Raw genomic sequence first — 22,022 nt, forward strand, 5'->3', positions numbered from 1 at the left:
CACAATGGAAGGAAGACCTGCGCTGCCAAAAGAAGGTAAGCTGTCTTCCAGCACAACCCGACCAGAACTGAGTGCTGCTAGGACTGTCATTCTCTCTCTCTCTTTCTCTCTCTCTCATTATCTTCTGTCTTCTTTAAGCTTTCATTGGAACTTCTGGGGATGGTGGGGTAGGGGAGTTACCCAACTGAGAACCGGTTCTGAACTCAGGTTTGACTGCTTGCAGCTCCAAAGTCAATACCTGAGAGACAAGTGACGTGGGAAAGAAAAGCTTGCTCTGCTCAGGAAGCTGGTATCCTGAGAAGATGGTGGACTAACATCTCAAAGACCATATTCCCTGCCTAGGGGAGGCCAGACGGTTTGAAAGGGGAAAAGGGAGGGGGCTACTGGCAGGAGAAGCAGGTGCCCAGGCAGTTAGGTGTCTGTTGAGATGACCCTGAACAGAGTTGGTGGTATCTCTGGCAGCTCTTTTCAAATGTAGTCAGGCCTTACCTTCTGGAAAAGTCTGGTCCTTTACTCCTTAAGACCAGTGGTCTTCCAATTTCATGGAAAGTAAGTTAATTTTGCTACAGACCAAAGGGTTTAGTTCAGCAAGCAAGGAGTGCATAAGCTCGAAGCAAGTTAATCCTTCAGTGTAGTTTGATTGCTGGGATGCCTGGCTGGCTCGTCAATAGAGCATGTGACTCTTGATCTTGGAGTTGTGGGTTTGAGCCCCACACTGGGTGTTGAGAGTACTTAAAAATTAAAACTAAAAAAAAAAAAGAGAGAGAGAGAGAGAGTGAGACAAGAGACTAGCTGGAGTGCTGTTCAGGGGAGAGGAAGGGGAAGAAGTTACTATATAAAGTCAAAACAAAGTTCACATTCAGCTTTGCAGACTTACTTAGGCCGTGTTATCTAATGGCTCTGACCTGATAATAGTCAGTTAAACGGTAACTTTCTCTCAGACTTTTTGGGAAGAATTACATGTAGTGATATGCATAAGTCACTTAGCATAACACTGGCCTATAGTAGCAGCTAGTCAATAAATAGTTTTTTGGTTACCATACACTTAAGATTCTTTCCTGCCTGGTCTTTCATCTCCCCCTGGCAGAAAAGCCAACATAAAAAAATTGTGAAGATCAGCTTCAAGAGCATCTAAGATGACATCAATTGTAAGGTAAGCCATTATTTTATTTACCTTTAAAATATGCTGCCAAAAAATATGCTGCCAATTATACTATGGCTCATCACTTGGTTTTTTTTATACTCCTTGAAAAAGCTTTTTTAGACTTATTTAGATGTATATTAAAAAGAAGATACACGGACGCCTGGGTGGCTCAGTTGGTTGGACGACTGCCTTCGGCTCAGGTCATGATCCCAGAGACCTGGGATCGAGTCCCGCATTGGGCTCCCAGCACCATGGGGAGTCTGCTTCTCCCTCTGATTTCTCCTCGCTCATGCTCTCTCTCACTACCTCTCTCTCAATAAATAAATAAAAATATTAAAAAAAAAGAAGATATGCAAAAAATTGGTTAAAATGTTCCTGAAACTCCTTCACATTCTGTGTCTGATGGCTGTGAATCAATGTATCAACTCAGAGGCATCAGTGTCTGTGTTTTTCCACATGTATCATCCTTTATTCCATCAAGAGCATCAGTAAGATGGCATTTCTTTTAAAGAAGTCATTCCACCAATGCTAGGATTCTAGAACTTTTTCCAAATTGCTAATACCCATTCTGCCATTCTGCGACTTTTGAGACTGCTGCTTTCATGATCTCCCCAGAAATCACCTGATCAAGGAAAACATCCAAGTTAATGCATGTGCGAGCTATGGAGGTGTCTGCTGCCTGGCCAATGGCCAGTGCAAAGTGCCGTGAATGGTGTAAAGAGACCCAATTTCAGAGCTGTTAAAACGTGAAAATATGTGCATCTAAGGGTTGATGTACAAATGGTAGACAGCGCACATCATTATATGTCCCACACTTAGAAAAAACAGGTCACCATAAAATTATTTGAAATAGTGAGCTCATTTAGTGCATTAAAAAGTATTCGAATAACCCCTCTTTAATCTATATAAAATGAGGTGTACTTGTCTTAGTCACATTTTCTTTCTTTTATATCAACAGGAAATGGTAGACTGAGTTTTAGGCTAAAAACAACTTACCCTAAGTCAAGGAACAGTTTTCTTCAGTTCCGTTAGCATCCTACTCACAGAGACAAATTGGTGCCATTGGAAGATACTTGGGACCTGCAGCCCCTTCTTGCCAACATTTGTTGTTTTAACATAAAAATCAAGCAGCAGCAAAGCTTAAGAGTTTTAAAAGAACAATTTCCTTTAATTTTCAAGTTGAGGGCATATTTAGCTCAAAATCAGAAATAAAAGGAATCTTATAAAAATATGATGAACTTACTAACCCGTATCTTCCTCCCAGCACTCTTTTTTTAAAAATTGAGATACGCTTTATGTAAAATAAAATGCATAGGTCTAAAATAGTACAGTTAAATGGCATAAAGTCATATAACCACCACCCCAGTCAAGAAATAGAATATTTCCATCATGACAAAAATGTTCCCTGGGCCCCCTTTCAATCATTTCCCCCGTCCCCTTCAACATAGTAGTCTTTTAACTTTAGACAGTAGTCTTTTAACTTAAATCATGGGTCATGGGTCAACAACATATTAAAGTATCAAAAAGAAAAAAAAAGAAAAAACTTCTTAAGTGATTGTGAGTTATAGGGAGAAAAATCTGTTTTGTAACTTAATCTTAATTGCTATGGCTATGTTGTTATATATAATAACTATCCTGTCTTTAAGTGTTTTTGCTATTTTTAAAATTATTAATATTAACCTGAATAGTAAATAAAATGTATACCCTAGTCACACATGCACAGGTGGAAATATGATCTGTTTTTAGCCAGGCTGGATCAGGTAGCTTGTGGTGTCCCATTTCAGTTTAGGACATAAACACTATATAGATTTGCCTACCACATGACTTTCAGGCTTAGCCCAGCAGTCTCAAAACTTTATATTGTGTAAATAATTACTTAAAATTTAATTTTCCTTTGCATATAACAAAGTGAAGTGGAAACTGTGGGAGACCATTACTGGCATGTAAAAAGTTACTGTGGGTGACAATATGTTTCTCTTTTTCACTCCCCTGTATGAAACCAGGGGACTTTAGTAGGAGTAATTCACTACTTTTTGCCCAGTTGTACTTTCTTCATTCCAAATGTGATTCCAGTAAAGACATGGGTTATAATCTGCTTGCTTAATGTTGATGTGTATTAACATGTTCAAGGGCTAATAAAATCTGGTCAGAATCAGAGTAGAGGTAATAAGAAAAAAATGAGCCACCGTCTATTTACTTTGACAGTAGGACTACGGGTTCACTCATTCTTGATTTATTCTATAAACATTGAGTGCCTTTTGTATGCCAGTCACTATACTAAAGTTGGAGGTACAACCAAAGATAGAATAACCAGACCAGAACCAAAGACAATTTTGGACAGAGTGGGATCTCAAAACTTGTCCACCCAACAAGAAGTCAATCAGTTCCAACAAGGAGTTGATCTCCCTGGACAATCACTTGTCCAGAGAGTGAGGACAAGTACAATGTCAATTACTCATCGCATCAAAGTCATACTCTACTGGGGTTATAGACACATAAGCAATTACAATACAGTTTGACAAGAGTGTAAATATGATAAGTAGTGGGGAAATATAGGAAGAGTCCTCATCTCAGACTCTGATGGAGGGGTGTGATTCAGATCTAAAGAATGAGAAAGAATTCACCAGGTAAAGAGGGGGGCAAGTAGCTTATAAGAAAGGAGAAGGAGATGGGACAGAGTATTTGGTAACATGATCCCAATAGTAGGAACTCTGGCCATGCTTCTTCTCGAAGTATAAAGTTCCTTTGAAACAAATGAAGCCATCAGTGAAGAAATTACTGGCCAATCAAGGTTTCAAAGAGAATTGAGAATCATATAAATATAGCAGGATTTTACCTGAACAATAGACCAAGTATTCTAGATCCACTTTTCTATTCTAAGATAGTTTTTATATTCCTAGGGAGAAACAGAGACCCTTCCAACTGATAAAAGTGCCACAAAGGAATTTTGATGTTGTTGTTGTTTTCTTGGTTTGATTTTTCTGTCCACTGAAAACAGAATGAAACAAAAAAGTGAAAACAACAGGGAAATACAGAAACCCTACCACAAAGGGACTATTGTCTTGATCCAGATTGCGTTAGAAAAACTGGCAAACTAGTGCTTCTCTGTTCTGATTGCTGGGAAACGCATCACCGTCATTATGAAATTCTTGAGATGCACGCAGGCAATTTCATCTATTTCCATGATTTCAACAGGTTGCTGATTACCAGATGAGTTATCTCTTAAGACCTGTCTCTCCCACTACAATACAACTTCCAAGATGTATGTGTCAAAAAGCCATCGTTTCCCTGAGGCTTGGTGTAATACTTGGCACATAGTAAGGTGCTCAATGAAAGCTTGTTGAATGAAAGTAGAAATTTCTTCCCAGCCATCTTTTTCTCCAGCTTTCCTCCTTGTACCCTGTGATGGGGAAATTCAAACATGATGGCCAAACCAGAATTCCTTGGCCTTCACTGACAGCCCTCTGTTCACTTGGCAGGACACTTACCAGCTGGCCCCAGGAAAGGCTGCTGTCTCTCCCAAACTGGATTGGGAGCTTCTGAAGGATGGTGGTGGTGTCTTAATCAGTCATGGAATGCCTGAGATCTCCTAAAATCACTAGGATATAGTAAGTGCTCCTAACTTACTGAATAAGGAATTGTATAAAGAGTTTGTGAACTTTGCAATGAGTTTATTTGTATCAACAAATATTCACTGCATTCCTAATTCACTAGGTACTGTTTTAGGTATGGAGGATACAGAGGTGAAGAAGACTGATAAGGCCCCCAGCTTTATGGAGGTCAAAATTCTGGTGGAGACAGACAATAAACATGTCTGACTCTGTTTGACTGCTGACAGCTTTCAAGCCCCAGCCCTCCCTCTTCCCTGGTGTCCCGCCTCTGGACAAGTGGGTGAGGAAGTCTGGACACTCCCTCCTTTGTTCAGACCATAGAAACCCCAGCGATGTATAGGAGACTTTTAATTTTAATTTTATCCCTGGCCCCACCACAATGAACACCAGAACCTTTCACCCCTGACTTCAGTCAGGCCATTTTGAATTGCCCTGTTCTTCCCAGAAAGCCTCAGCATGTGAGCCATAAGCCCTTTGGATCCTGCTGGTACATGTATGTGTCCTCATCATTCTGGACACCTGAGCCATTTTGGTGTTGCTGGTGGGAGACTGATCCCATTTTCTGTGGAGCAACCACAAGACACATATAAACAAACAAGGTGATTTCAGGTAATGGTAAATATTATGGGAAAAATAAAACAGGACAGGACAAGCTGTGAGGGGTGGCGGCAGTCAAGGCATGGGAAAAGGGTAAACTCTGCAGGATCAGGTATGTGACAACTTAATCTCTTGACCAAAACTCCACTTGATGTTGTGGGGACTGCCAGCTGACTCCTAATATTTTCCCTTTCTCCATAGTAAAGGAATAACAACAGTATTTCATTTCCTCCTCCACTTTTAGCTGGACCTAGAATAAAAATGCCATTTACCAACCCCTTAACTGGGAGTGGTCATGGGACTAAATTCTAGTCAATGGGATTGGATGGAGTCCCATTCTCTTGATTAGATGCAGACTTGGTGGTTGGAGCTCCAGGGACCACCCTGGAGCATGGTATGACAGTGGACCCAAACTGTGCACAGCAGAACCACAGAAGGGAAGTACCATTGGTCCCTACCTTGCGGAGCACCCCAGCTTTGCCTGCCTCCCTCCACTGAAACCTCTAAGACAAAACTCCTGTGTCTTGTTCAAGGTGCTGAAGTTTTAGGTTTTGTGCTTTTCTCACTTGAATGAATCCTAAACCATACATTTGTTGGACTTATCACTTTTGAACCTATTATTTTCTCTCTTCATGCCTTTCACCAACTCTGTTTTCTTTACTTAGTCCATTTCTTTTCTTTTCCCTTCCCTCCCTTTCTGTTCTTTTCTCCTTATTGAGCATTATACAAAACTCAAATACCTTGACCTATTCTCTATTGAATACATTTTAAAAACTAACCTATTATAGAGAATGTAAAATACACAAAAGTAGACAGTATAGAATACCAAATCTTTCTGCACTCACAACTCTGCCACACCAATTTGTAATCTATGGTCAACTCAGCCACAGCCATACTCCAGCCTCTCGCCCCTTTCTACATTATTTTGAAGCAAATATCAGATGTCATATTATTACCAAATGGAGTTTCAGGTCTCCCTATTGCTTAAAAAGCAGATGAAGCCATACTTTTCTTCTATAAATAAAGCCAACTTTTAAAAATTCATTATTTTTATTAACATATAATGTATTATTTGCTCCAGGGGTACAGGTCTGTGAATTGTCAGGCTTACACACTTCACACTACTCACCTTATCACATTCCCTTTCCAATATCTATAACCCAACCACCTTCTCCCTAACCCCCTCCTTCCAGTAACCCTCAGTTTGTTTTGTGAGATTAAGAGTCACTTATGGTTTGTATCCCTCCCAATACCATCTTGTTTCATTTATTCTTCTCCTATACCCTTAACCCCCCATGCTGCAACTCCACTTTCTCATATCAGGGGGATCATATGATAGTTGTCTTTTTCCGATTGACTTATTTCGCTAAGCATGATACGCTCTAGTTCCATCCACATCATCACAAATGGCAAGATTTCATTTCTTTTGATGGCTGCATAGCATTCCATTGTGTATATATACCACATCTTTATCCATTCATCTGTTGATGGACATCTAGCTTCTTTCCATAGTTTGGCTATTGTGGACATTGCTGCTATAAACATTCGGGTGCACGTGCCCCTTCGGATCACTACGTTTGTATCTTTAGGGTAAATACCCAGTAGTGCAATTGCTGGGTCATAGGGTAGTTCTATTTTCAACATTTTGAGGAAACTCCATGCTGTTTTCCAGAGTTTAAAACCAAATTTTTAACTCGTGTTTTTCTTCACTTCCTTTTCATATTAAGTGTTCACCTTACTATTTCCCTGCTCTTTGCCCCCCCCATTCCTTTTTTCTCCCTCATTCCCCTCTCTTTCTGTATCTAATACATCATTTGCCAATAGCCCACCCCCCCACACACATTTTTTTTTAAAAAGGAAGTCCAGGTCTAATTTTCTCAGTCATAGATGTAGTTCTTTGATCTACCTACTTCTTTTGATTTTCAACCACTGAGAATCATTTTGCCAAAATGGCAGAATTTCCTCATTTATAGTTCCTTTGTGAGTTTGAAAGTATTTTTAAAAAGTCACATAGTCCCCAAACTACTCTCCCTCTGTCCCCATAATAAAAACTGGCTACACTAGTAGTACACTGTGAGAAAATGTAAAAGGAATCCAGTTTACAGTAATAACAAAAATTAAGTATTGGATGTTAATTATACAAACTCTAAAACCCGACTGATACTGAGGACTTGTTTTTATAATATAGATAAGGCATTGAACTCTTATGTCATTGGACCTGGGCCATGTGGATGTTTTCCCACAAAGCAAGCTAGAACTGCTTCAATACCACTCATGGGTAAGAATCAAACATGTTTCTCATAGGCAGAATGTAACCAAGCTTTTGGAGTGAGTACAAATTATTTGGACATGGTGGAGGTGGATCTTGCCACCAAGTGGTATGATTACAGAGTCACTGTCAAATTCTTACAGATTTTATTTGTTTTTATTTTGTTTTCTTGGTGAAAAATCAATTTGTGACTTTTCGCACTGTAACAAAACAAAAAGAACGATGACCAATTAAACCAACAGTCTTTGTGTACCTTTGGAAACAGACTACGTTCCTAAACATTACAAATATATTTCTCCTCTGGGAAGTTGTGGGAAGTGGGTGTTACTCCACCCATTTCTTTCACCTACTACATTGACCTTCATACCAATAAGAAAATGTGAAAGAACTTGTAATTGTTGCTCGTTGTGTTTACTTGTCTAACTTAATACTCAAGTCTTTGAGAGCAAGGGCTTGTTGCTTTCATCTCTATTTCAAAACACTAAGCTTGTAGGGTCAGGCCAGTCAACAGTCAATGTGTGCCCAGAACATTTTATGAAATGAGTAAATACAGAAACTCTTCAGTAGGAGAACCGCTCACACAGCTCATTGAAGTTCAGGTTCATTTCGCAAGTTGGCATTTAATGCCTCTTTTATTCTTTACTCTTAGTGGTTCTCTCTCTGTCTTTTAAATTCCAGTTAGCTAACATAGAACGTTATATTAGTTTCAGGTATACAATACTCTTAGTAGTTCTTAAAAAGCATTTTTACTTTTCTTATAGTCTTAACATGATCATTTTCTTTATCATGTCCCACTACGTCACTATTCTTAGCTTTTTTGACATGATACTAACATTTAACCAACCTCTCCTAATACTCTTAAAATTGTGTGTTCTCACTTCTATGCCCCAGTGGGGTTTGACATACATTTTCTGATGTGTATTTAGTTCCACATACTACTCATGATGAAGTGAGAAGAAGTGTTTTCTCAGAAAAGCTAAAAGAACTATTTCCTGAGCTAATGGTTTTAACTGGAGGTGAGAGATTTAAAACTTCTCCTCCTTATGGTCTTGGTAAAACAACTGTTTAGAAAAGTTGCATGTATAAATATTCTAGCAAATCATACACTGTTTAAGGGAGGAGAAGTATGGAGAGGGAGAGGCAGAGAAAAAGAAAGTGCTCTAACTAGACATTCATCTACATGTCTAGACATTCATTCCACATTTAAATATTTAGAATTTTCAGTAGCCTGTGAATACAAGAAAATTTATTACATTAAGGTAGGCTGTAGATATTTGACATGTAGCTGATATTTTCATAGTGTGAGAAATATCAAGCTGACATTATGCTTTCTCTGTGATGATTACTTCCAAATGTCAGAGAGTAGAAACTTATTCATGGGATTTCGGGGCCTTAGGATAGTGTCAATTTAAAAGACATTCACATCGACTTCTTTTTTTATTTAAACATGCTAAATGGAAGATGAAAAGCAGGTTAAGAAATCAACAGAGAAAGGAAGAGCAAAGAAGAAACATATTGACAAGAAAATTTTAAATAGATTGATGTACTCTTACATCAATTTCATGAAACCCTAGCTGACAGCAGGCTTTGTGATTGCCTCCTAATATTTCTGACAAGTGGAGCCTTGCTGTTCATATTATTTTCACTCCCATCACTTATGTTGAATTTGGGAAATTAAAAATAAGATATGAACTATTTGACTTTTTGTAGACTATCCTTAATAAATAAGGCTAATAACTAAAATTTGTATTTTAATACTGGCATTGGACTTCAAACTAAAATCAAATAACTTATTGATATTTTAAATTTAAAATGTATTCTTTTGTTCACCAAACTACTTAGAAGTTAATTATGAACCTACTGAATTGCTATTTTAGAAGTAACTCAAAGAAATTTTAAAAATTATTATTAAACAAATTGGCCACATCAGAGATAATTATGAGTTTAAATAAGCCTTTGTCTTTCCCAATTATGTGCACAGCAGTGCTCCTAATTACTTGGGGTCACCAAAATCCCATGGCATCCTGTGAAAAGCATTTCTCCTGCAGTTTATCTGGTTAGATTTCCTTTCTTTTGTGGGGGAAGCCAGCGTCTTCTCCTTTTTAAAAACCCCTTTTAGCAACAGTGGGAACGATGTTGAGGATAGTAACATGATTTTTGTTGTGACTTGTGTAGGTCAATGACAGGAGTCACCCTGTAGCCGTCTAAGTTCTCTAATTCATCTTACAAATTTATTTCTGACTCAAAGAAAAAAATTGTGGAACCTCAGTGAGCTAGACAAGCTACTTCCTGGAGCTGCAGAATTTGAAATTGTTACTTAGAAAAACAAAAGGACAAGCCAAACATGCTGGCTGATAGAACTATCTCAGAGGATCTTCGTAATCTTGTTCACTATATCAAAGCTGGAACAGAATGGATTGATAATTCTCTTATCCTATTGGTGTTGCTCAAACTCTTAAACTGAAATGCTGAATTCAAGGACGATCATTCCATTATTAAAGCTTTAAGTGTCCCATTGTTTTGTATTCATCGAGTATCCTAAAATGAGTAATACTGAAAAGCTAGAGTTTGCTACGTTTCCACACTTGATGTACTCCTCCCAAGGCCAAGGAGTCTGGGCTGTTCCCTGTGAAGGCAGGAGACAACTGGGAAAGTTAAGACGTTGCCAGCACCCTGGCACATAACGACCCACAAAGTCCACAGCCACCCCAGTGACATCCTTAGAATGGCAGGAGCTGTAGGCCCTCTGCGTTTGCAGGGTTAAGAGAAACAGGTCTCAGGAATCTGCCTCTGGCTCATAGTCCCAGTGCCAGGTCCAGCTCAGCATCTGGGCTCGTTATTGCCCCCCGCCTTTTCCGGGTGTCTCACACTGCCAGAGTCACCAACAGCTTCATCCGGACAGAGTGTTTCCTGCTGACTGCAAAGTCCCCAACACCCAGCTCCATTTTGGGCCGGACCAGGGCTCACCTCCTCACTGATCACTTTCCTGCTTGTTTTTGTCTTTCTAAGCTTCAAGTTCCTTTCTTCCACTCTGTCCTCTACCCCGAGCCCAGGGCCAAGTCTGGGTGGGAATGGTGGGCGTTCAAAGCCTGGGCTAAAGTTAGGGGATTTCGGGCTTTGCTGGGAGGCCTCCCACCTTCCTCTGTTAGAAAGCAGCGGGGGCGCTGTACGGTCGCCTCTGGCTTCCGAGAGAAGTCTCCCGGGAAAAGTCCCCCGCAAAGAGACCGAGCCTTGCGCCAGGACTGCAAGGAGCTTGGACGGCGACTCTTAAGCCAGCGTCCTCACCCCGCGCGTCGACCGTGGAGACGCAGGGCGCCCCCAAGTGGCCGCCGAGCCGCGCGGCTCCGGGCCGGTGAGGGCGGCGGCAGCGGAAGTGGAGGGGCGGTGGCGGCGGCGGCGGCGGCGGCGGCGGCGGCGGAGCCTGGGCGGCCATGGCAGATGCCGCGCGGGAGGAGCTCTCGGCCCTAGCGGCGATTTTCTGCGGGCCGGACGAGTGGGAAGTGCTGAGTCGCTCAGGTGACTACCCCGGCGAGGGAGGGCCCGGGCGTCCTTCTTCCCCGCCGCTGGGACCGGGCTGCCTGCCCCAGGGTCCACCCTCGGGGACCCGGCTAGTGGAAGGATGAACGGCACGCCCCGGGACTGGAGATGTGCGGGAGCAGCCGGCAGAGTGAGGCGACACCCGCCAACGTGGACTGTGTGTCGGCGTGCACTCCGCCCCGCAGGGGACTGAGCCCGCAGCGCGCAGGCCGGTGCGGCCCGCCGGCCGGCCCCCGCCCCACCGCCACCGGCCGAGCGCCGGGCCCTGCGCCTCTGCAGCCTGGCCCCGGAACGCACTCCGCCCGGGTTCCCGGGCCGCCCGTGTTGACTTCAGGTCTCACCTTGAAAAGAGGCCTGTCCTGACACCCCCAATTTAAACCCAGCTACCCAGATTACATTGTGTCCTTCCTAAGCTCTGTGCATTCCTTCAGGGCACCCACCATAGTTGTAACTCTGTTAAGGGCATTGAGGGTGCCCAGCAGCAGGTGGGCGGGGACCCTGTCTGTTACGTAATCACAAAACTCTAAGCTCCTGGGACAGTGCCAGGCATATGGTGGTTAGTTAAATGTTTGTTGAATGAATGTTTGAATTGGCTCTGTGCTCTATCCGAACCTTTTCTCGGTTATGTTTCCTAGTCGATTGCTCTTCTTTTGCGTTTTTCTGGCCCGCTGAAAGGTGACTGTCAGAGGCTTTTGGCGTGTTGATCTTTCAGCCCGCATGTACTGATGCCCTGTAAACACAAGGTTTCAGAGAGACAGCCCTTGTCCTCTGCGAGCTTACAGTCCAGAAGGGTTCTTTTTGGCTATTTTTTGATGATAGTTAAAATTTATTCTGTCCCTGTCTGTGACTTATATTAAGTAAAAACCAGAACTGCAGATTTTGAAAAAAGTGCAGTGATACAAATAATTTTCAATTTTCACTTAGCTTTTAAATACATTATGTAAATTTTTTGGCATGGGATTTAGCCTTCTGTTATGTTTCAGCAACTATTAAAGTTGCCTTTCGGACCATAGATTGGTTGACCTTTAAGAAAGTAGTCTAAAAATGTTCTGGGTATTGTGAGAAAACCATCTAGGACTAAGATGGGTTTCGTGGTATCATTTGGTTGGTTATTCACACAGGAAGCCAGAGCCAAGACTTTTCATTCTTTCTTCCTTGCATCACCTGTGTGACCACGATTATGTTCTAGGCACTGTGAACCAATTTGGGTAATGCAGCTGCTTCCTTTTCAGTGCCTGGCCTGTCTTGTATCCTATATAGAAACTGTTGTTGACAGTCCATCCGAAATACTTTATTTTTAGTGTTTTCTTTTCACCCTCCTTCTGATTGGAGGATTCATAATTCTTCATCTTTCTTACTGTCTCCATGTGTCTCTTTATTGATAATTACTTCTGCCTGAGGCAGTTATTTAGGAGATCATCAGTTTTTCTAAATTCTTTCATGATGGATCAGTTGAAATATCCTGGAAAAATGAACACAAGATTTCCCATCACACCTTAAAGAGGATGGAGTGGTGGTGAGCTGGGTCATGAGTACATAGATAGCTATGCATGATACTGCTGACCAGTCAGAGAAAACCTAAAAAAGTAAGCATTGAAAGAAAGAGAGCAGATTTTTAATAGCGAGAACACTGTGGACCCTTTATCTGCTGTTAAATTGAGCATGACTTTCAAGCCATGCCTCCTAATTAATTTAATTCAGCATTCTGGCATCAATAAGTAATTGAATTATAAAAGAATTCAGTGTAACAACTTAGGACATTTTGTTGCTGAAAGGTTCATTGGAGAATAGAACAATTGAGTGATTGAAATAAGGATGTTTGATATCCACAACTGGGAATTAAGGGTAAGGTAAGGCTTTCTTTAATAGACCACAGTAAACATAAGTGGGCTGCTGGCTGTCGTTCTCACGGTCACTGTCAGCCTGGGTTGGACGATAGAAGATTGATACCAGAACATTAACACCATCAGTTCCATTCTGGCCTCCCCACAAATAATGCTGCTTCTTGTTGCCACTGGAATTAGGCGAACATCCCAGTGGGTGGGATTGCACTTCTGGTATGAGATTGCCCAGGAAGGGTTAGGCTCCCAACCCAGGGGTCAACTATAAAGGCCATCAGATTGAAGAGGCTGACTAATTGAAATCAGTTAAGTTGGGCTAATTTATGTTGGGAATTTCAGGGGATATAAGCACATGGCCTCTTTACAGTGGTTACAGTAAGCCTATAGTAAGAAGCATCAGGTATAATTGTCTTTTAAAGGTACAAATGATGTAAATCCCCACACTGCTGTCTACTAGGGAGGGCCATGGGTAGACCAAATCAGAAGTATTCTGCCTCTCCTTGTATAGTGCAGTCAGGCCAGGTGCCAAGTTTAATGGGGTCACCTTCCATGTACCTCATACTTCAAATGAATCTTACCTGATGAGGGGTACTCTTAGCTTTTTCATAGAGAAGTTAACAGATGCTCAGGCTGGTTAAGTAACCATCAGGCACCAGAGTATATGGACCCTTAATAGAGATGGGGCTGCTGCATGAGGAAAAGAATTCTTAGCAAGGATAACACTTACGAAAGAGCAATAAGAGCCCCCATAGAAAGGAGATGGGTGTCACCCAACTTATGTTCAGAGTAATTCTACAGGGGTGTGTGCGGGCATGCATCTGTGTGCACACCTATCAGGTAAAATGGATACTGTTATAAATCCTCATTTTCCTGATAGTTGAGGGTCACGGATTATATTGCTGTAGTCAGTGCTCATTATATGTGGAGTTGTAGTTCTGGAAATTATCTTGTGGATCAGAAACTTGTAAAATGGGAGGTATATAAGACTCAGTATCATATAATATGTTGCACAGTAGCTTCAGCATGAATTTTTGTCTTCTGCTAACACTCATGTTCAGATTGAATTGGGCCCTCTTGCAAAATGAATCATGACTGTCACCCACTGACCCCTCTAAATCTGCTCAGCTCTGTTTCCTGCTGATTGTCAGTACCGTGCTCACCTCTGCAAAATCAATTCAGCCTTGAACTTAACTTCTAAAGGATGGGATTGCCACTTTTAGCTTCACTTATTTTTAGTTTTCCTTTTGCTTTTTTTTCCCCTGTAACCACATTTTTAAACACATATAAAAACCCAGCTATAGCATAAAAACAAGCACGAGGGGATGCATACTTGTGGCGAGCTGCCTGGGAGGAAGAGGAAAGAAAGCCCCGTGCAATGAAATACAACAGGGGACTAGGGCCTGCTTCTTGGTTTTCTGAATAATGGCTTACCTTGAGATATCTAAAAATTGAAGAAAAAAAGAAGCAAATAAAAGGAAAGTTAGTTGTATGTGATTTCTTAATGGGCTCCAAATGAATCTTGAAGAATGCATTCTATTAAATTGTTTACATTTTCCAATGTCTTCTGTTATTGGACAGTATTTATTAAGTTCCTATTGTGTAGCTATGAAAAACAGAAATTCTTAAAAATAACACTGCTGTGGAATTTGGGGTTCAGTTCAGTTTCTCTAGTTTGATTTTCTGTTGTTTGGAGTGTGGTTAGGTGTACAATTTCTTTCATGTACTTGTAAGGAAGAACAAGGTCTGAAACCTATTTTGGTTAGTGTTCTATTTATGAAATTGATACACTTATAAGGCAGAGTGACTTACTTAAAAAAACAAACAAACAAACTAGGGAATTTATATGTGAATTTCAACCAGAGGCAAGGCCTACATCTTTTGGTAGGTTCTTTAGGTCTTCAAACTTAGGAATCCTAATTTCAGTTTTCTAGGGCAAGTGTAAATTTTCTAGGGCATAGGTGTTTATTGACAATTATGAGTTTGTAAGTTAATGTGTTTTTTGAGCTCAGGGAGGGGCAAAGATTAGTGTTAGATTTAGAGCACGATTCTTTTTTCTGTTAATCACTCTAAGCTGTTAATAGTCTTAAAGCAGATAGAGGCAATTTTGTTTTATGTGTCTCTCTTTTCCTTTAATGAAAAAACCAGATAGACAGTACATGTGGTTATATGAAAAATTCTGACATGAGAGAGAGCCAGTTTAATTGCATGTACAAACTAAAGCAGATATGAAATGGAAAGGTAATGCACATACTTCTAGAGTTTTAGGGAGAAAATGAGTTTTTAAAAGAATATAATTTTATTACCACATTAAATATCAGCAGAGTGGGGTCATTATTGGGCTTTTCATTTTCCTATAGAGATAACAGCATTTTGTGTAATTTTAGTTTGCAGCCCCAGTATGTGTGTATGTGTTGGGGTGGGTGGGGGGAATGGGCAGAGTCACTGTCTCTGAGAAGACCAATTAGGAAGAATGTTAATCCTTTCCAGTTCTTGAAAGAATCAAAGCAATTTTTCTTCTAAACATATAACTAATAATTTTATAGTTTTCTAAGGCAAAAGTAAGGATTTCTCCCATTGCTTTTTTTTTTTTTTTTTTTTTTGAGAAAGAGAGAGATGAGGGGTAGAGAGGGAGAGAGAAGGGAGAGAGAAAATCCCAAGCAGGCTCCACACCCAGCCACCACCCCGAGATTATGATCTGATGTGAAATGGAGAGCTGAATGCCCAACCAACTGAGCCACCCAGGTTCCCCTCTCCCTTGTTTTCTAGTTGCTGCCTAGGACCAGAAAATCCCTATGAGAGAAAAATGAAAACTGGTAAGGATTTGAAAGGCCAGCTCAATAGCATTTTCCTACTTTCTCCCTGAACTGCCTGTTTCTGTCAATTGGTTACCTGCACTGGGGAGGAACAGGTATATACATACTTACATGGCAGAGATTGAAACACTGTGGGTTTCAGGGGTTTGATCAGAAAGGGATTCTTGCTTGAAGGGAAAGCTTGCTTTGTGGACACAGGTACTGTATTAGTTTCCTGTGGCTACTGTAACAGATTTCCAACAATTGGTGGCTTAAAATAACACCCATTTTTTTCTCTTGTCATCCTGAAAGTCAGGAGTCTGAAATCAGCTTCACCAGACTAAAAGCAAGTGGTCAGCAGGGTTGTGTTCCCTCTGGGGGCTGGAGGGGGAGAATCCACTTCTTTGCCTTTTCCAGCTGCTAGAGCTCATTTCTTGCATCCCTTTGCTCATGGTCCTTCTCTGTCTTCAAAGTTGGTAGCATGGCATCTGACTGCAGTGATTACATTGCCTTGGACAATTGTGATTACATTTTCCTTGTGATTACATTTAGGTCCCGTCTCGGGATCCATAACCCAATCACATCTGCAAAGGCCCTTTGCCATGTTCTGGCAATTAGGACATATACATTGTGGGACCACTATTTAGCCTATCACAGGTAGCAAGGACTTCTGCACCTGTGAGCCCCATGGTTACAAGCTAGCGCTCAGAGCTATTTATCTGTAAAATTTAAAAGCTTCTTATAACTTATGAATTATTTCTTGGCTATTGTCTAAAAAGAAAATTTTAGATAGTCCAGTGGTGAAGAAAGTAGTTCATTTGGTTAAACCATAATAATTCTGGTGTGAGAGTACCACAGAATTAGTTCAAAATACCATGGAAATCGTAAGACAGAGTTTATAGGGGTGATGTTCATTTATGATGAAGGTATGAAGATCTTTAGAAGTTATGCCTCCCTTTCAGGGAGAAAGTAGGCTCCCTAAAGGATTTCTGGAGAATTTATTCCATCTAATGGTCATACATTGTCTGTAGGTGTATTTATAGTGCCCATTTCACATAGTGAAATGTACTGATCCAACTGACATTTAGGGACTCTATTTAATAATAAGATATTTTAAAAAATAAGGAACTCGGTGGAAGAAAGAAGGGTTTTGAGAAACATGATGAATTGTGGAGGAATATGCTAAGGTTTGGAAAATTTTTCTTTATCCATACCCATTTTACTTAGGTAAACACATTTTAGTTGTATCATTTTTTTTTAGAAATATTTTATTTATTTATTTATTTGACAGACAGAGATCGCAAGTAGGCAGAGAGGCAGGCAGAGAGAGAGGAAGAGAAGCAGGCTCCCCGCTGAGCAGAGAGCCCCATGCGGGGCTCAACCCCAGGACCCTGGGATCATGACCTGAGCTGAAGGCAGAGGCTTTAACCCATTGAGCCACCCAGGTGCCCCTAGTTGTATCATTTTAATATGGTCTTTATAATGGTTGCTGTCTGTGTTTCTGGGTAGTGTCTTTAAATAGTAGTTCTTTGCCACTGATACCAAAAAGTCTATTTAAACAACAACAACAAAAACCGTTCTGTAGCAGATGTGTTTGGTCCTGTGTGAATCAACGTCTGTAACAATAGCTTTTACATAAGTGGAATCAGGTGGCTAGAAAGCCACATTAATGTTCTGTTTGGTTCTTCTGGGGCGGGGTGCGGGGTGTAGCCAGGTTCCAGTTGTTGAGGCTGTTGAGCAGCAATCCAAGTATGAAAATGAGAAAGGTTTGCCTGTTGCTGTCATGAAGGAGGATGGAACAAGGGCGTGTGGAGAAAGAAGCAGGGGTAGAGAGAGGCAAGTTAGCTTCAAAGATACCGCTCTGCACCCAGTTCTCTTCTACTCTGCTCTTCTGATGTGTGTGCTTCTGCCCCCTGCAGAATGAATCAGCCTGACGTTTTATCAACTTTTTGAAAAGTGGGGTGAAGCGGTGTGGAACACATCAGAGGGGTGAAGTGGAGCAAATCTGAAAGGGAGCAGTGTTTCATCTCCTAGCCTGTGTGTGCCTCCCCCTCCTCCTCGTGGAGCCAGAGAAGGCTGAATTGATGTCCGCCCCATTTTAGTTCATTCTGCTACCTTCATGTTACACTGATACTAATACATTTGAAGTCAGAAAAGAGCGGGGCCGGGCAGTTACTGTTTCATGCACAGTCATCAGTTTCTTGGGCCCTGCAACTACACTGCATTGTGGTGTTTGCTTTGACTTGAATCTGCCACCTGATGACCTGCCTTGGATGCACTGTGTAACTTTTAAATTAATCACTGATTTTATGTATATGCAGCACTGTTTCTCTGTATGTTCATGTGAGTTCATTACGAGTTTCCAGAGTTAGAACTAAGTGAGGGTAGGAAAAAAAAAATCGTGTGATGAGAAAGCCTTCTGGTAAACCTGACCAGAAATGGGGCACTAGCCAGTGGAAATGCCTCAGAAGCTCTGGATGCTGGGATGCAGGAATCCATGTGTATATGTGTATGGTTGAAGAAGAGAATCTGTAAATCATGGCTCTCTTGGGATTATGTGTCTCTTTGTAAAATATATCCAGTTTTCTCATGAAACATCAATTGACATTGGAAATGAAAATCTTAACTTCTTAGTGTGCCATTCAAATTGAATTATGTATAGCTAATCATTATTTTTGGATGCTTTCCAGGGACAGAGGGGACGGTGTTCAGAATTCTCACAAAAGCTGAAGGCCTCATGGGTGCCGACGTACTTTTAGAATTGGTGTTCCATTTGCCGGTCAATTACCCTTCGTGTTTACCTGGTATCTCAGTTCACTCTGAACACCTGACCCGGGCCCAGTCAGTGACTGTGAAGGAGAAGTTACTTAAGCAAGCAGAGAACCTTTTGTCGGAACCTATGGTCCACGAGCTGGTGCTCTGGATTCAGCAGAATCTCAGGCATGTCCTCAACCAACCAGAAACTGGAAGTGGCAGTGAAAAGTGTACTTCTGCAACTGGCATGACTGTGGATGATGGACTGTGGCTAACTCTTTTGCATTTAGATCACATGAGAGCAAAGACCAAATATATCAAAACTATTGAGAAGTGGGCTTCCGATTTAAAGCTGACAGGAAAACTGATGTTCGTGGGTAAAATAATACTGATTTTACTACAAGGAGACAGAAGCAATATCAAGGTGCCAAAAAGTTTAATGTTGAATATGAATTGGGCTATTTTCTGCTAAAATGGTGTGTCTATAAGTGTGTTTTGTGACAGTGGGACAGGTTAATCATTAAGATGTTAATGGATCTCCATTTTTTTTAAAGAATGTCTCTAACTTCTAATTACAACAACAAACTTGCAAGCCTTGAAGAATAAGTAGATTATATTTTTAAAAATTATTCCACATAATGAAAGGGATAGGTCATTAAAAAAATCTCTATAGTGCATGAATTTTGTTTCTTTAGTTAGCTTTGAGCCTCAACTTTATTAAATGTGCACTAAAAGTTTGTGCATATCTGTATTCCATTCCTCAGGCACAGTGTCTGTCTGTGGGTACTGTCTAACTTTTTGGCAGTTAAAAACATATTCAGACACTTTAATTTGGCTTCTGTAATACCTGGAAAGAGGAGCTGATCCCTCCTAACCAGGATTTAGTGTTAGTGGAAGTAGCATCGTTACGCTGTCAGCTTGTCACCTCCTACCTAACTTTTGTTTTCCACCTGACTTGTCTCAGCAGCTGCTTTCAAAATCATGATCTTCTTCAGATTCTCCAAGTTCGCACGCTCAACTCACCTAACCTATTTTATGTGGGACCAGACAAGGAAAGCTGCTTATTATATTTTAAATCTTGAAAGCACTACAAATCACTTAATAGGTTTATGCTTTCAGATGGGTTGGATCAAGAATACTTCAATTGAATTTATTCAAAACAGATTTAGTTTGCACAACCTATAATCTGAAAGATTTGTAGAATAACTACCTAGCTTTTTCAGAATGGGTGCTTATCACAATACTTATTTGGCATTTGGTTAACCAGATTAGTGCTGGGGTTATAGCATATAGATACCACAAATAATTAAAGCTGAATCAGTCTTGGTTTGAGGTCTGACCAAAGTACCAGATACTGCAAGGTGATTTATAGTATATCTATAAAACTTGACATTCTGGGTAAACTCCTGGCTGACAGAATGAATACAAATTAATTTCCTTGTTCATATTTCCCTAAAAGGCTCAGATTTTTCTTTAAGCCAGCTCAGGAGTGTTAGGTTAAGGCAGCTGTTTTGCAGATTGGATCCTTCAATTGATAAGTATTTATTTCATATATCTAGAACTTTGCTAATATAGAGGAATTGTACTTTTTATTTAAAGAGTTCTTTCTTTTTTATGAGCTTTCCCTAAAATGCCATTTAATGTAAATATCTCTGTTAAAATTTTTAAGATTATATATCAGGATTGAGAATTACAGGTACGTATTTATAGATGTCATCCAATTTGGACAGGTAAGTGCTGTGTGCCTGTTAATTTCTTTCAGATGCAGAAGTAGTCATAACACTACCATTAGCTGGTACTGTTAATTGTGCCAAAGCACTTTGTGCCAGGGTGTCCTCTGTGTGCTTTGCACAAATTAACTCTTTTAATCATCACAGCTTCCCATAAGGTAGGTACCGTTCTGAGTACCATTTTTTGGAGTAGATTCCTGAGGCACAGTGGGCTTAAGTAACCAGCCTGGAATCAGATTTAGGAGGCTGTGCAGTCCAGATTTAACCCTGCATTGTTTGAAGGCCTCCTTCTACCAGCACATTCTGCTGCCTAGTATAGAAAGACAGTGTAGCCCTCTTACTGCTTGATTCAGAAAGAGAGTACTCTAGGTAGGAAAATAAGCCTGCAGATGCATGGCTCCTTTAAAACTAGGACTTGGAGATTCAGAGTAAGATATGTACTTAATGTACTGATTTATCATTTAGGAGTACCTGCTTCTTCAAAAAACCTCTAAAGTAGATGTGGACTCAAGTGGAAAGAAATGCAAAGAGAAAATGATTAGTGTACTGTTTGAAACAAAAGTACAGACAGAACACAAAAGGTATAATTTAGTACTATTGCAGATGGAAAAGTAACTGAATCGATAATTATACTCTGACAAATCTAGGCATATTCATGAGTTTCTCTTGTATAATGCAGGTTTCTGGCATTTGAAGTCAAAGAGTATTCATCGTTGGATGCGTTACAAAAGGAATTTGAAACTGCAGGACTTAAGAAGCTTTTCTCTGAATTTGTGCTTGGGCTGGTAAAATGAAATGGAAGACAGGAATCTTTTAGTTAGACAGCGGTGGCTTTTTGTTTTGTTTTGTTCTGTGTTTTACAGTGGATTTTGGGAATGGTTAATTGAAATTATCGTAAGGAAACAATTTTAAAGTTTCTCTGAAGCAAAATGATAGACACCATTCTAACTTCAGGAACAAAAGCCCATTTTGCTTATGGATTATTAAACTTTAAAAATGCCCATATATTCTAATTTTTGCCACTAAAGGCTAAGTTTAATAGATGGAATGTTATTTGAAAGATAAATATGAAATGATGGTAAATGAGCCCTTGTGATTATATAGAGGATTTGTTTGGAACTGTGCAATTTTCTAGCTAATTTTCTTGTAATTAAATGAATTTTTTTAAAGATTTTTTTTCATGTTTACTTTGTTCATGTTTACATTTTTAGCATTTGGTCATGATTTTCCCCAATTCAGCCTATTATATCTATGTTTTAAGTTGGATGTTATGAAAAATATAACACTGATTTCTTTGTGCAAGTATATAAACTGTCAGTTTAAATACAGAACTTGACTTTTGATCACTTTCTTTGGGGTCCTAGATAGCATAGTACTTATTAGTACACTAGTTAGTTATAGGACTAGGGAGTCAATTAAAATTAAAGTTAATATTATTGTTTTGGGGAGGAGGGGCAGAAGAGGGAGAGAGAGAATCTTAAGCAGGCTCCATAATGTGGGGTGTGCTCTCAAGACTCTAAATTCATGACGTGAGCTGAAATCAAGAGTCACATGCTTAACTGACTGAGCCACCCAGATGCCCCTTAAAATAATTTTTGAAAAAACTTATCTTCAGGTTTTATAAGAAAAGAAATGTTTCACATAAAATGAACTTGACTTATTAGATGGAGGAAATGATATAGAGATACTATTTTTTATTTCTTAGGAAATCTGTTAAACTATGATAATCTTAAAACATATAATGACC

At 40.2% G+C, this 22,022-nt stretch overlaps 1 protein-coding gene and 1 long non-coding RNA gene across 3 annotated transcripts; both read left to right on the top strand.

Annotated features, from left to right (window-relative positions):
• LOC132000850 (uncharacterized) lies at positions 1–7,629 on the top strand. Its single transcript, XR_009399472.1, has 4 exons — positions 1–35; positions 1,088–1,153; positions 4,624–4,752; positions 7,541–7,629. It is a non-coding gene; the product is annotated as an uncharacterized LOC132000850 (long non-coding RNA).
• Positions 7,630–11,013: 3,384 nt separating this feature from the next.
• On the top strand, positions 11,014–21,446 carry RWDD3 (RWD domain containing 3). 2 transcript variants are annotated; one of them, XM_059375468.1, is made up of 4 exons: positions 11,014–11,137; positions 18,482–18,969; positions 20,741–20,856; positions 20,955–21,446. In XM_059375468.1, the coding sequence occupies exons 1-4, from the start codon at positions 11,053–11,055 to the stop codon at positions 21,067–21,069; spliced, it is 804 nt and encodes a 267-aa protein (XP_059231451.1). In that variant the 5' UTR covers positions 11,014–11,052; the 3' UTR covers positions 21,070–21,446. The 2 variants fall into 2 exon arrangements, with proteins under 2 accessions (XP_059231451.1, XP_059231452.1); XM_059375469.1 differs by lacking the exon at positions 20,741–20,856 and having other exon boundaries at positions 20,955–21,068.
• Positions 21,447–22,022: the final 576 nt, after the last annotated feature.

This window comes from Mustela nigripes, chromosome 14, assembly GCF_022355385.1.
Source record: "Mustela nigripes isolate SB6536 chromosome 14, MUSNIG.SB6536, whole genome shotgun sequence".
NCBI lineage: Eukaryota > Metazoa > Chordata > Mammalia > Carnivora > Mustelidae > Mustela > Mustela nigripes.